The 15533-nt window shown below is 49.0% G+C and overlaps 1 protein-coding gene across 23 annotated transcripts in view; it reads left to right on the forward strand.

Annotated features, from left to right (window-relative positions):
• The window catches only part of MICAL3 (microtubule associated monooxygenase, calponin and LIM domain containing 3), a 228687-nt gene extending 215755 nt beyond the window's left edge, over positions 1-12932 (forward strand). For 19 of the 23 annotated variants that reach the window (XM_019834211.3, XM_023256562.2, XM_045061125.1 and 16 more), the window contains 4 exons: positions 2333-2398; positions 5111-5210; positions 5362-5435; positions 5523-12932. In XM_019834211.3, the coding sequence (XP_019689770.3) occupies positions 2333-2398; positions 5111-5210; positions 5362-5435; positions 5523-5707 (425 nt within the window). In that variant the 3' untranslated portion in view covers positions 5708-12932. The remainder of the gene's footprint in view (positions 1-2332; positions 2399-5110; positions 5211-5361; positions 5436-5522) is intronic. The other 4 variants (XM_023256563.2, XM_023256567.2, XM_023256570.2 and 1 more) reach the window with 1 other exon arrangement.
• Positions 12933-15533: the final 2601 nt, after the last annotated feature.

Raw genomic sequence — 15533 nt, forward strand, 5'->3', positions numbered from 1 at the left:
TATAATTTATTGCCAAATTGGTTTCCATACAATTTTTAATTGTTTTTTAACATTTATTTATTTTTGAGAGAGTTAGACTATGCACAAGTGGGGGAGGGACAGAGAGAGAAGGAGACACAGAATCCGAAGAAGGCTCCAGACTCTGAGCAAGCTGTCAGCACAGAGCCTGATGCAGGGCTCAAACCCACGGACCATGAGATCATGACCTGAGCTGAAGTCGGACGTTCAACCAACTGAGCCACCCAGGCTCCCCTTCTTATTTTTAAAGCAGTATTTATTGGGCATTTTTTCTGATTATTAAAGTGGTGTATATTATTACTTAGAATTTGGAGCATGAAGGAAAGTCTGAAGAGGAAAGTCATAACCATGCATCCTGTCAGCTCCACTAGCTCCTTTCCAGGGGTTCCCATTCTGCCTTCTGTTATTAGGATAATGCCTTCTTTTTTTTTTTTTTTTATACTTTTTTTTTAACACCTGCTTTACCTGATGTCCCCTTTTCTAATTTCATTTGCTAATTTCTGTTCTGAATATCCTGTTACCTCATATTGTCATCTGTGTTGGAAAGGGTGTATGAGGATGTGGTCTACATAAAAAGAACTAAAAGCTACATTTGTGATATCCAGAAAGTAGAAACACATTTAAACATACATGCAGGTACATGGGCTCAACTGTGTTGGTTGTGTATCAAGTCACTGTCCCTTGCTAATGAATGTGGACACTGTTCCACTCTGCACCACAGGTGTGTTTGCATATAATATCAGTACCAGGAAGCAACAGAGAATGTTACATTGACATTGTGTGTCATGAGATTTATCCAGGTATTCTGAGCACCAACAGGGAGTCTGCACTTTGAAACAGAGAAGGTTGAATGTGGATCAGCTATAAGCAGAGAAAGGAGCCTTTCTTCCCAACCCCAGTGCATCAGCTGATCACAGGCATGTCTGTTTAGAACCCTGGATGTAATCAACATTGCAGACACACATGCATACCCACAAACAAGTCTCTGGCTTTAGTTTTGAAGTATTACCTGATACTAGGTTCATTGTGCACAAAGCACTATGATGAACACTGAAGGGCGTGAAAGAAAGGGAAAATGTGGTGCCTGCATTTGCAAAGCAGAAGGGCCCATCAACCAATAGCTTGTCTATTTAGCCCTCTTCTTGACTAAAACAAGTCTATTTCTTAAACCCTGTTCTAATCCTAAAACTGCCCCTGCTCCCTGTAGTCCTGAGGCCATTTCTCTGAGCCTGTGTCTCCTGTGTGTGCCCTGGTGGTTCTGTGATGGTCCCTTGCTGGGCTCCCCTCCCTCCTCCTGGGTAACCATCAGGTCTCCCTAAGTCTTAGACATGTCTCTCTGCACACTGTCTTCTCTCAGTTGCCCCGTCCATGACTCTTACCAGCATTGTTACTGTGAGTTTTCGGCATGTCCTGTCAGCTCACCCCTTTTGGTCTTCCAGTCCAAAGTATGACAGCCTTCCCCTAGGCGTGGCATTGGAACCCTTTGTGGAGATGGAGGGGCAGAAGAAAAGGGGGTGGTTGTCTCTCCCTGGTACATGGGGGGATAGTGAGATGGACTGGTGGAAGTTGCCCCTGTGTAGTTATGTTTCCCTCAAGTCACCCTGGATCAGAATTCAAAGCATTACAGATATCAGCCCTGGAAGCCCATCCCAAGGTCAGGTGCTGCCTCCATAGATTCAGAGCTTCTTTCTGTGGGCATGGCAATCCCTTAGACTTACCCAGGGTTAGTTTTACGTGGAGTGCATGCGTCTGTGGTGACATCTTAGAATATTTCACACAGGTTTGGTTGGTGACCCGAGGTTATCACCTGCAAACTTAGGAGCAGTGTTGGCCACATATTTAACATGAACTGTTCCACAGAGATAGGCAGACAAGTCCCAGGGGCTTTGGGTATTTTTGAGGAGGGAACCCAATACCCAGATGTCACCACCTTCCCAGTAAGGAACAGAGGAAGAAGGAGCATCCCACTCACCCCAAGAGCCACCCACCATCATAAGGGAACACGTGCATTCCTTTTTGAAGCCACATGCCCGATGCCTGGGTCTGCTCTTGTTCAGTTTCCGTGCTGAAAAAAGGACTTAATTCATTTGTAGACTTTGTTTCCCTTGTTTCTGCTTTTCCATTTCTTGTATTTTTTTTCTTTTCTTCCTGTTGTTCCTTTCTCACTTCTTATGCTTTTTGTCCTCTGCTTGTTTTTTATTTCACCTTCTCCCTGTCCCTCTCCACTTCCAAACTCCTCTTCCTCCTCCTCCTCTTCCTTTTTGTCTTTCTTCGTCTCCTCCTCCTCCTTTTCCTTGTTTGGTCCTTTTTGAAGTTGAGCCCAGTGGCGGGACTCCACGGCGTAGACCTCTCTCCTTCTGCCCTTGCTGTGTCCAGGAAGGTAACGTAACTCCCCCAACCTCATCCCCACTGCCTCTCAGGGGTCATAGCAACACTAGTCAAACAGGGACCCAAAATCCAGTTATTTCTCTTTTTCTCTGACACTTGAAAGCTTTGTTACAAAACTCTATGAGTATGTGGCAGTTTCTTACAAGGTACAGTATCCCTTTGACTGTCTTGGGGAGGACTGGGGTACAGAGGGGAGCCAGAGAGCCTCCAGGTAGGGGCCTTTCAGGCTGCAGCTGAGCATCCCATGATTTATGCCAGTATTCGTGGCTGGACCTTTCAGACTCAAATCTAGCAGATAGAGGGGCCAGGGACACAGGTGAGGAACCTCCTACCTGTGCGGCAGAGATTTCTATTGGTGTCGTCGAGGAATACTGTCCTTACAAAGACTGGTCAGATGTCCCCAAGTTATTTTCCAGAAAAAAAAACAAAAACAAAAACAAAACAAAACACCACTAGATGCAAACTTTCTACCCTGTGTCTTGCTGAGTGTGTGTGTGTATTTTTTTTTTTTAAGTTTGTCTGATTTGAAGTCTGTTGTGGTGATAAGATTGTTGTTGAAAAGGCATGTGGGAAGGGGAAAGGGGAGTGTGGTCATGACTAACCCTTGCTAACTTCTTACTCTGCTCTTCATGGCGCTCACATTTGACTTTCACCCACCCCGCCATATACCTTTGCTCATCGGCTGTGAACAGCCTCTACCATAGCTCATGAGCAGTGTTCGGATGTCTCCCAGTGGAATTTTTGTCCTTGCACATGGGGAGGTGGGAAGGAGGGAGAGACCTCCCAGTGCGTTCACAGCTTGCCGCACTGGACAGCTTGCATGCCTCAGGGCTCCATCTTCCATGGCCATGTGGGCACACTGTGCAGAGACGCTCAGAAAGGAATGCATGGAACTGAGCTGTTGGCTGCTTTAAAAGCCTAAGGACCAAGTCTATTGGGTCGGGTAAGGAGAGCTTTTGTCCCCAGAAACCCCAGCACTCCACAGAAGCAGGCTTGGCTGGTCAGGAGAGAGCTTCTATCCTTCAGAGTAGGACTCAGGGACAGGACTTCACCTTGGAAGCATAGCTGCATGTGCACCCAGGCACAGTGCAAACACTAAACCCTGCTTGTGTGAGTGCAATTCACTTCTGCCTCTCCAGAGTGTGGTCCCCGTTGAAAGACTAACTGACAGGGGCCTCCTGTGTGTCAAGCAAACAACCTGGCAGAAAGAGAGTTATCTCTGAACCGTGTGCAAGGAAGTCAGATGGGAAGAATGTAGGAAAACAGAAAGGACTTTGATACAGGGGAGTTGTCCCACCTGAGGGTATATTCCATATGTTTCTGGGTCTGGTCTTTACTGGGATGGGACATCCAGCCAAGTGAGTCATAAAATGGAAGGCACTTTGAAAGATTTCCCAGTCCAATGCCTCTTAACCTGGGGCCCATGGGTGGACTTCAAGAAGCCCATGAACACCCTGAAGTTTATATAAGATTGCTGGATGTGTACACATGCATTTTTCTATGAAGAGAGTCCCTAGATTTCCTGAGATTCTCAGAATGGTTTGTAATCCAAAAATATTGAAGACCACTGATGTAATGTGTATTTTGCTTCAGGCAGGACCACACTATTGCCACAAGCTGCTACTGCTTTTTTTTTTTTTAATGTTTATTTGTTTTTGAGAGAGAGAGCAAGCTCAAGCAGGGGAGAGGCAGAGAGACAGAGATAGAGAATCCCAAGTGGGCTTTGTACTGTCAGCACAGAGCCTGACGTGGGGCTCAAACTCACAAACTGTGAGATCATGACCTGAGCCGAAATCAAAACTCAGCTACTTAATCGACTGATCCACCCAGGTGCCCCTTGCCATGAGCTTCTTTGTGTTCCAAGGAAAAAGAGTTTGTTCCCTCCTTGGGTGGTTTCATTCCTTGGAAGGTTCTGCCTCCTGTCCTCCTGTTTCAGTTAAGCCCAGCAGGGTCAGGCTGCCCCTGATGGAGATTTAGGTATCGGCCATGTGTTAGTGTAGAGCACCAGCCCCAGAAACTGCTGCTGGAATTGGGTCAAAGAGTACTGCCTTATTTAGTCTCTAGGGTCTGCTGGTGTTTCTCTGCCCTTGGCGAGAAACCTGATAGCCATCCTGGGATGTACTACATATACAGTGCAGGAAACTTGATGGGCCAGAAGTTCAGAAAAGCTACCTCGTTGATGGGGATGTAAAGAAATGATTAGCATCAGTACCAGTCAGTGGCCCAGAGAGGGGCAGTAGCCCAGAAAAGAGCTGGGTTAATGAGGGTAATTTAAAAGGAGGGGTAAGTGCAGTTTATAAATTTGCATTTGCCTCATTCATGAGACTGGTTTCCTCAGAGCAGATTTAGTACATAGCAAGTACCAAATAAATGCTGAATGGGAAAAAGGAGGGCAAGGCACTTAAAACATACCAAGAACTAAACCACTGAGCAGGAGTGGTCCAAATAAGCTGTGACCAGGTTACTGAGGGGGTGAGGGCTGGGCCTGGGAAGGACAGATGGAAAGCACAGACTCCGTTAGGCTCTGGGGGTAGGCATGGTGGCCCCCCTCCATGTCTGTAGGCAAACTTTGGACCTGGCTTGGGAGTGTTCCGGCAGCATCCTGCTCGGCTCTCTTTGCACATTTGCCCCAGTGTGATAACTCCTGCCGGCCGGGGTAGACAGGAGACATTTTCTGCGCCTGACGTACCCTCTCTCTTGGCAGGCATGGGCAAGAAAGATGACCCCAAGCTGATGCAGGAGTGGTTCAAGTTGGTGCAAGAGAAAAATGCCATGGTGCGCTACGAGTCAGAGCTGATGATTTTGTGAGTGGCCTGAGATTGGGGACCCAGCTATGGGGGAGGCTATCAGCTCAGCACCTGTCACGGCAGGAGCACAGCTGTTTCCTAATTTAGGCGATGGGGAAATATGGTCCCCAAGTCACTGTCTCCCTCTTCCCCCTGCCCCCAATCCCAGTGCCCGGGAGCTGGAACTTGAGGACCGGCAGAGCCGACTGCAGCAGGAACTTCGGGAGCGGATGGCTGTGGAAGGTAAGAGGGGAAACGCGCTCTGGAAAGCTGGGTGTGGGCCTGCTGCCTCCTGGTCCTGTAGACCTAATGTCTTTGGCCACTGCCCAGATCACCTGAAAACCGAGGAGGAGTTGTCAGAGGAGAAGAAGATCTTGAACGAGATGCTGGAGGTGGTGGAGCAGAGAGATGCCCTCGTGGCCCTGCTAGAGGAGCAGCGGCTCCGGGAAAAAGAGGAGGACAAAGACCTGGAGGCCGTCATGCTGTCTAAAGGCTTCAGCCTGAACTGGTCCTGAGTTGTACCCGTGCTCTGGCTGGCTGGTCTGTGGCATCTGCCTGACCCAAGCTGGGTTCTTCCAAAAACCACCCGGATGCAAGATCTGAGAAGACCTGGCACTTCCTGGGAGTTTACACTGAAATGTCTACGTGCCTCTTGAAAAGTGGGTCAAATGTCTGTGCTATGGGGAACCCCAGCCGAGGATGATTATCTGAGGTGGCGGAGCCTCCTTGGAAGAGGCCCACCCTGACTTCCCGCTCCAGAGAGAGAGGAACACAGAGCATTTGACACGTAACGCAGGAAAAGGAGAACCTGCACGCTCCCCAAGGACGCACGGTGACTGGTGCCCCTTCCACGGGAGGAGGTAAGAGGCGGAAGCTGCCCCCTCTCTGGCAGAACCACAGCCGCCAGGGTGTGCCTCCACAGAGCAGAAGGGACGGCCATCGTCTTCGTGCTCCCTGAAGCACCACCAAAGAAATGAAAGAACACCCCCCAGGAGGCAAGATGTGAATCAAAACCTGGGAGGGGGCAGTGGCCAGCAGGTCAGTGCCTACGCCGGCATCACAGGGGGACCTGAAGGCGGGCTGGCTCCCGAATTCATTATGCAAGAAGGAGGACCCAAGAGGGATCTGCTCCCCGGCACCCCCGCACCACACACTGGACCCCTGGTGGCCAAATGTCCCAGGCCTCTCTCTGGCTCTGGCGTGAGGCCTGTGGATTGCTGCATTCTGCTTTTAATTCACAACAATTTTGACACTGGAAAATACTGACTTTGGGGGACAGGATGAGGCCCGACATTTCAAGCCCCCACTTGACAGACAGGCGTTGTCACTTTTCAACGCTTCACGTCGGGGCAGGAGATTATCTTTTTCCTTGACGTTTTTCCTGTGTTTGCACATTGAAATGAAGCTGACAACCTGGCAAGACGCTCAGCCGCTTCGGACCCTTTTTGTCAATTAACTTATTTTTTTAATACTTGAAAAGAAGTAACTTCATTTTTATATCTTTACTAGAGACACTGATCACGTGGCACCCGGTGTAGGAGTGACGGGGGTGTCTGCTGCGTCCTACACAGTCCCATCCCAAACTGACTGAATGCTGTTACAGCTGTCTATTTATTAGCCTTCTTCATCGTGTTGCTGACCCACTTGGCATTAGGGAGCAGCTGAGACCCTTGTGTGGGTTCTTGGTTGTAGCTCTTCTGTCCCCTCCTGTACTTTGTGTCTGGCACCTTCTCCTTCACCTGGCTCACTCTTACTGTGGTACCAAACTTTTGTGTCTGCACCATTCATCTGTCAGGGGTACATTTCAGCACTGTTTGAGGCCAGGCCAAAAGGCACAGATGTCACTCACCTCTCTCTATTGAACCCTGACTCTGCAGAACCCGGTTTTTTTTTGTTTTTTTCCTCTGGTTTGGTGCCAGGGTTTCACCTCCCACAGTATATTTATTAAAGTTTGGGGGTAAGCCCTTTTCCAAGCTGGCCGAGACAGTGTATGGTGGGACCCTGTAATCCATCTAGCTGATGAGAATTCCCCTCAGCCCAGCCTCAGGTCCCACCAGACAGAGATGCAAGTGTTGTAGCACATATTGGAATTTAGGTTGGTCTCTCACAGTTAACGCCACCCCAGACCTCCTCTGCACCCAGATCTCCATGGGGAGGCAGGGGTAATGAGCACCATGTAACCAGCTCCTTGAGCCAAACTGCTCACTTCTCCTAGTTCAACCAGAGACTGGCCTTGTGCAGCTCATAGAGCCACGGTGTGGGAAAATCTGGTGGCACAGGGCTTGTCCAGCCACACAATGACATGCGGTCCACCCTGGGAGGATTCCTGTCAGGGCCAGGCCCATCCGTGAGGGTCCTCCAGCAGAAGACTTCTGGTGGAGAGGGGCCTGTGTAGAGAGAACAGAGGCCTGGCAGCTCCTCAAGGCAGCCTAGATCAGGTGTCCGTGCTGACCTTGGAACCTCCAGGGGGACCTACACCATGCCTCAACTTGAACATTCACTCTTAGTACAAAGGAGCAAAGAACCTGTCTTAACTCTTCACTTTGTCCGAAGGCTGCCATCTCTCTCCTGTGGAAATCCAGATGTGCTGCTAGCAGCTGTCACAGCTCTGACTTCTTCACTTTCTGTTTTCTGATGAGACAGAATCTCCATTTTTATGCTTCTCTTAAAAAGGGGAGGGGTGGGTGTTCTAGATTCTATCTTTAAACCTCAACCTTCCAGTAAAATTGGACTTGAGACAGGACCTTCATCAGGCGGACTTGTCCCTAACCTGCTTCACCTCTTGAATGCCACCTTAACTAGCCAAGCCCCAGGAGAGCTGTGCCTGCATCCCTTGTGGCTCCTGCTAATCCCAGAACAAGGAAGCAGTTTACGAAGTGGCTGGTAAGGGATGCGGCCATAGCGATGTGCTGTAAGTAGCTTAATGTAGCAGGAGCACCAGATGTTACCGTCTGCCCTTGCTGCCGGCCAGTACTGGTCAGCCTTTTAACACTCTGCACTCTGCCGAAGCACACTGCTGCCTGCAGTTAATAGAAGGGGGACTGAAGACTCTGCAGAGAAGCTTCAAAAATCCACCAGCCTGCAAAATGTTTGCCAGTTCTCCACTCCCAATGGTGTTGCGACTTCAGGTTCTAGTAGTGCACCTTTTTTTTTAAAGCTCCCATTTTATAACCACTAGTTTGCAGTTTATTTTAGTACCCTGGTGACATGCTGCGTGAAATGTTTTCCAACTCTGGAAATGCATGCAGCTCCAGGCAGGTCCCCTTCCTGACATTTAAGTCCTCTTGAAGGCAGGAGACAGAGAATATATATATAAATATACACACATCAATGTGTGTGTATATATATGTATGAAATGCCAGAGTTTGAGCCCAAACACAAGGCCAATACAGTGGACAACCAGTCCAGTGTCACTAGAGGGAAGGCTGTAGGCACCCCTACTCCTGAGTCTAAGGGACTCCATGTGGGGTTCTAACCCTGCTCAGGTGATATATTTGGGCCTTTGCCCTCAAACTATCCTCCAGTTGCTTTTGACCAGCAATGATAGACTATCCTTTCAGAAGAAGAAATTTTTCAGTGGGGCAGGAGGTTTAAAGGAAAAAAATTGAAAGGTGGTAATAACTGAGCTGCCAGTTAGGCAGAAGGGGAATGGGCCATTTTATGCGCAATAAAAGTTTTTAAAAGAAATACAGAATATTTCTTTTTTTAAAAAAAATTTTTTCAATGTTTATTCATTTTTGAAAGAGAGAGGCCGAGCACAAGCACACCACAAGGGGTGGTGTGGAGACAGAGGGGGACACAGATTCCAAAGCAGGCTCTAGGCTCTGGGCTGTCAGCACAGAGCCCGATGCAGGGCTCAAACTCACGAACTGTGAGATCATGACCTGAGCTGAAGTCGGAAGGTTAACCGACTGAGCCACCCAGGCGTCCGGAAATACAGAGTATTTCTTAGGTCATTTTACTGGACTTGGCAGTGAGCCAGGATGCATTTCCACGTTCCACTACCTGCCTCTCTTAGGGAGATGCTGTCCATGCACATCATTTATGTCTGGCATATGCATGGGTGTGTGTACAAGGTTGTTTAAAGAACACAACTTTGTTTTGTTTTTTGTTTTTTAGTTTGTGCTTTTTTTTTAGTCCTTCATATTATCCTGGCTCAGCCCCCAACTGCTATCATTTGAGAAAATGCCTGAAACAATTTAGTGTGATAAGCTATTCTTCAAGTCCAAGTGATCCTGTGGTCCTGGCAGCCTTCTTTGCCAGCACTGCTTCTGTGCCTGCCTCACCTCTGTCCTTTGATACAGCTAACTGGGAAGCCCAGTGGCATGGGGTCTGTGGCCTTCAGGTCTAAATTGTTTAGATGTGTCAGTGTCCCCATCTACATTCAGCATAGGGTCTTGGAGAGATGATGTCATCCAACTTTAGACTGGAACCATCCCCAAAGGATTGAAGGCAATAATCCTGGTGAACTCTTCTCTCTTCACTACAAGAAGCCTCTTGGGTTAGTCTCCAGATGGAGACACAATCCAGCTCTTTTCCCCTTCTCTGGTGTGTTGACCTATCGGGAGATAGCTGACTTTGTTGTCACCCATAGAACTAATCCCAAAGGCACAAGGCTTCCCTCTGGAGCAGTAACAGACAGCAGGGAAAGAAAAAATGGCACTAGATGTGTTGAGGTGAGCCTTGCCCGGCCTAGAGGTCACTGCCATGGAAGCTGGCTCCTAGAGCCTTTCAGCTTTATTGCCAGCTATCCCAGAAAGAAGAAAGGACCCTATCTTAGGTAGAAAAAAATATAACTGGCTTGAGTGAATATTCTGTGGCTATGACACATGCTTATTGGGAAAGGCTGGAGTTTGGTAGTCTCCTGTGCTGATCCCAGTCACCTTTTGTTCCTCAGAGGTCTTGCTTTGATTAGAGCTGGAAACAAGCAGGATTTGACCACAGGTCACAGCAGCCCCAGGTGGCAGGAAATGATGGCTGCTGTTTTTGGCAGGCAACAGAAAGGAACGCTACATAAGCCCTATGTAAGTGCGCCTCAGAAACACATACCCCCTTTCCTTCCAAGAAACTCTGAAGGAAATGTCTTATGTCTCTGAAATCCCTCCTGAACCCTTCTTAGGAATCAGAGTAAAAAATGGTAAATGGAGAGAATGTTTTGTTTTATTTTACTTTATGAGCTGGCCAGTCCCCATAAGGAGACTCCCTTCTCTGTGTTATCTGCTCAAAAGATCCCCTCCCAGCAATGCTAGTGAAGAGGGTAAGAAACCATCCTCTCAGGTGGATTTTGTCCCACTGAAACATCAGCCCAGGGGGCCAGAGCTGCACCTCATACACTAAACCAAGGAGCCTGTTAGACCAGGTGCCCAGGGTCACAAAGACCTTTTACACTCCCATATGGACCACCTATTGCTGTCAAACTTCACCAGGTAGCATTTTGTGACAGCCCCACTCCTTGTGTCCTCTGCCCTGAGGTCTTATAGGTGGGGCTTAAACAAGGAAGCTGGAGTCCTGGCTTCTGTGGGAGGCCATGTGTGCTGGCTGCCTCTGCCTGAGAAGCCACCTTATTACTAAGACATATGGAAGAGGAGACTGCGTCCCATGATGCATGCATATACATGTGTGCATACATGTGTGCGCACGCACCTTCTTTTCATGATCGGTATGCCCTTTCTGAACCAGTGTGGACCTCTAGCTCTAAAGTAGGCTGAATATAAGCCTTTGGACCCAGGAGGGTCCAACTGAGGGTCCAGGCTAAAGCAGGATCCAAGTTGAGGATCTTGTAACAGTAAACAGCTCAGCGCCTGGAGGATTACAGTTGTATTGAATGGTCTCCCACGTAGGCAGCTGGAGCATCCCCAGATCCAGGGGAAGGGTCATTTACAGTGCCCAGTACAAGAGTGGGGCTGCCTCATGCAACTTGTGAAATGAGAATAACGTTGCTGGTTTCTGTGTCCACATGTGAGAGAGTGGTAAGGAATGTGAGTCGGACGAGATTAAGGTTGGCATTCAGACATGAAACTCATTCCTGCCTCTTCCCTGACTTCAGAGGAAGCCTTAGGCCTATCACTTAACTTGTCAGTGCCTCCCTCCCTGGTAACCAACCCACAGAATCCATGGGAGGGCAAAGCATTGAAGGGTTTGAGATTCTTGAATCAGGGCCTTTGTAGATGAGCAGACATCTTTCATGATGGTAACTAATGTTCACCTTGAAGAAACCTGAGAAGGACTGAGGGGAAGCAGTCCCAGCACCTCTAGGGTCTGGCTCCCTACTACCCGGGTTCATCACATATCTATCTGGTGAGCCAACGGAGTTGTGCATTTACTCTTAATTACTTAAAATGCTGGGCTGAATCTTCTGTTTCCTCTCAGGAACTTAACTTACTCATGACAGGTTGATGTAGATGGGCAGTGTTTCCAGAACCTTCATATGGGTCGCTGCTGGATGCATGCCTGAGGCTGGACGATGCTGAGCCTGAGTCAGCACTCAGTGCCTTACTAGGAACAAACCAGCACTCTCAGTTCAAGAGGACAACACTCCAGTCTTTTTCCTCCTGCCTCATTCTACACCCGCCAGCCACCTCCACCTTCATCTTGAGGCAGCTCCACCAGACCTGCTCTCCCAGCAGTGACTCCAGGGGACATACCACATGTCCCTAGTCCTCCAGAGTCATTACCAAGGAGAAGGGGTTCGTCCAAGTGAAAGCTAGGGTGTATTAGTGTTATGGTGCTGATCAAAAGCCAAAAGAACAAGGGTTCACTCACATGCACCACAGGCAACTGGCACAGCAAGTGACAAGAAAAAGTGAGTTTCTTGGTGGGGAAGTCTGGATGAATATCCAGCATCTGGCAATGTGGCCTTCAGCTTGTCTCCCTAAGAGTTTAAATGTCAGGTCTTTCCCGTGGGAGAAAAAAACAAGAAGCACCTGACAGCCAACAGCCCTCTTTCCCCAGCTGCATTTTATTTAATGTTTTTTTTTTTAATGCTTTTAAAGAATTAAGTACCATTTTAAAAATGTAACCAGGGCCAGACTTACTTGCCAGCCTTCATATTGGGACAGAATACTGTTTCTGGCCCTAGAATTAACATTTTAAGTCTTCATCACATTGTTCTTAAAATCAGCCGTAAAAATCCGGTTGGGGAAGCAGAAGGGTGGAAGATGTTGGCCCTGGGTCAGCACTTGGTGCCTTATACCAGTTTGGGAACAAACCAGCACTCAGCTCGGTCAGTGGGGGTTCAGGGGGACACCTCATTCTTTTCCCTGATGCCTCATCTACAGCCCAGGGGATCCAGAATTGGTAGAGCCTTAACTCCTGAGGGGTGGTCACCCCAGACTGTCTCTTCTGAATGAATCACCCCAATAGGCCTTGGCCCCTGCTCCTGGAAGATGCAGACAGCGGTCCCAGGACCCCCACCAAGTTCTCCTATGGGAAGATATTTGGAAGAAGCATCAAGGTCAGACGAGTTTTCTGAAACACCGTGCCTGAGGAGAGTAGGTAGAGGGTATGCCTGCCGTGCTGATCGCAGTGGTTGACAATAAATGTAAAATAAGTTCATGCCTATGTATGTGAAGAGCCCCGCTGACCCTGTTCATGACTTTTAGAGTCATTAGTGGGAAGGAAAGAGGGAAACAAGTAGAAAGTAACTTTTCAGTTTGGCGTAGCAGGGTCCACACTGAACCTCTGGCTGTTTGCACTCCTGTTGTGGGCAACAACCAAAATAAAATCGGTCATTATTTTTTTCTTCTGTGTGGAAGAGGATCATTTCTCCCCTCAAGCAAGTTCACACCCCCAGCGGGACCGGGAGGTGCCCATAAAACCAAGGGCTCCAAGGATGCCTTCCCTCCTTGAGGTGCCAGGACCACCTGCCCACCCGGTCTGGCCTCCAGCAGAGCCAGCACCCATGGGGGTGGGTGAGCTGTATCCCTGCTTGTTACTCATGTCTCCTTCCACCTGTCCCCCTGCTCCAGTCACTTCTACCTGCCCCCCACAACTGTGTGTGGATTGGAAAAAAACACTGCGAGCTAGGAGAATATTTCTGCCTCTCGTTCCCTTGATCTTACTATGTATCTTGAAAGAAAAAAACGGGCAGAAAAATTGTCTTCCTCCCCAACCCTCTGCCCAGGCTGAGGACCCCCCTCTCAGCATTTCCTCATGCTTTTTCATCTCAGGGCGAGCATGTGAAGTTGAGCTGTGGCACAGCTGTGGTGGCAGGTGCTAATGGAGGAAGGGAGAAGGCAGGATGAGAGGAATCTCAAGGGCAATAAAAAGACATGGACTTGGGGGCGCCTGGGTGGTTCAGTCGGCTGAGCGTCCAACTTCGGTTGAGGTCATGATCTCGCAGTTCACGAGTTGGAGCCCCGCATCGGGCTCTGTGCTGACAGCTCAGAGCCTGGAGCCTGCTTCAGATTCTGTGTCTCCCTCTCTCTCTGCCCCTCTCCCATTCATGCTCTGTCTCTCTCTCTGTCTCTCAAAAGTAAACATTAAAAAAAATAAAAATAAAAAAAGACACGGACTCAAAACCTAGCTATGTGATCAGGGATGAAAAATCTGTCAGTTTCAAACCAGGACTGTGATAAGGAGGAGGGTATTGACGGGTTGACCTGGGAGGAGGCCTTAACCAGCAGAACTGATTGAATGGCACTGGATAGAGTGCAGCCCACCAGAGCTCTTTGGAGTGCTGGGTGATGGTGGAGGGGTGGGCCTGATGGCCTCTCCAGGTGGGAGCATCCTGGCAGCCTGGCCCCCAGGCTGGGGATTGTGTACATTCCGCTCTTACCTGGTCAAGATTTGGAGGCCAGGGGGGTGCCTGGCTGGCTCAGTCATTGGACCATGCAACTCTCGATGTCAAGGTTGTAAGTTCAAGACCCACGTTGGGTGTAGGGGTTACTTACAAAGTAAACTCTTTAGAAAGCCCTGGACCTGGCAACTGAAGAGCATTTCAACATAAACATGTATCTGGGCCTTCATGTGCCTGGAACTGAACTTGGCTTTGAGAGCTGAGCACTAAGTTCAGCCGGGGAAGGAGGCCAATGTGTAGCATTGAAGCTGGTTTTCACCACACAGAGAACAGTGTCTGCAGGGCCCCTTCCGGGCAGTGCCATGGATGTGCTTGGTTCCATGGATGTGGGTAGGTCCACTGTTAAACATTTCCCATCTTTTTTTCCCTCCAGGCCAGTACAGTGATCTCCCCTGCCCCCTCCCTTTTCCCTTATGCCCCTTTAAAGATGTCCTATCCCCTTCTCTCCTTCACCCCCAACCAGAAGAAAATTCTATATCCGAGGCCACTTGGCTGTGTGGAATCAGCACTGGAGCAGGAATCAGGGAAACTAGGAATCTGTCAATTTCAGATCCTGGCATCTGGCTTGGCTTGGCCACCACCTGGCTGGCTGATCTTGGACATGGCTCCCCAAACCTGCTTTCTACCTTTGAAATGGGAAAGTAATATTCACTCTACACCTCATAAAGTGGTTGTGGGACCAAAAAGAGATCAGAGATGCTGAGCGCTCTTGAGTTTTGTGGGCACTGTGCCTGTCCCTCTGAGGTTGCTGAGTCACGCAGTCACATGCCAGCCACCAGAACCACACACAGACTCTCCCCTCAAGGTTGAACCCGGGCCCCTGCCCACAAGCAGATGTGCCTTCTAGGAGGTGCAGGAGCTGTTCCTGCCCCAGCGCCTGTGACGGGAACCGACAGCAGCTGCTCGAAGTCTGGCCTCCAGGAAATTAGTGATGACACCTGAAGCTTAGTGCAGCATTGCTAGGAAAGGAAGCCACAGAGTTGGGCTAGATGTGGAGAAAGTCCAACATAAGAATAAAGAGCAAGAGGGGCGCCTGGGTGGCTCAGTCGGTTAAGCGTCCGACTTCAGCTCAGGTCACGATCTCACAGTTCGTGAGTTCGAGCCCCGCGTCAGGCTCTGGGCTGATGGCTCAGAGCCTGGAGCCTGCTTCAGATTCTGTGTCTCCCTCTCTCTCTGCCCCTCCCCCATTCATGCTCTGTCTCTCTCTGTCCCAAAAAAACAAACGTTGAAAAAAAAATTAAAAAAAAATAAACATTAAAAAAAAATTTTAAAAAAGAATAAAGAGCAAGAAACTTCGTGTAATGTAAAGCATGTGTCTCCTAGCCTTCATGATTCAAACCCAGGCTCCCACTCTGGAGCGCATGGATTCACAGCAATGAGAGTCACAACCCTCCCTGCAAAGAACACAAAATCCCACATACAGCACTCACTCTGCCACATGGTGTTCTTGGCCCGTGCGTCTTTAAACAGGATTCTGGACACTGGTTTTCCCTCTTCTGAACACCCCTCCCTCTGACAAACCACCATGTAAAACGTTCTAGCCA

Source organism: Felis catus, chromosome B4 (genome assembly GCF_018350175.1).
Source record: "Felis catus isolate Fca126 chromosome B4, F.catus_Fca126_mat1.0, whole genome shotgun sequence".
In the NCBI taxonomy this organism is placed as follows: domain Eukaryota; kingdom Metazoa; phylum Chordata; class Mammalia; order Carnivora; family Felidae; genus Felis; species Felis catus.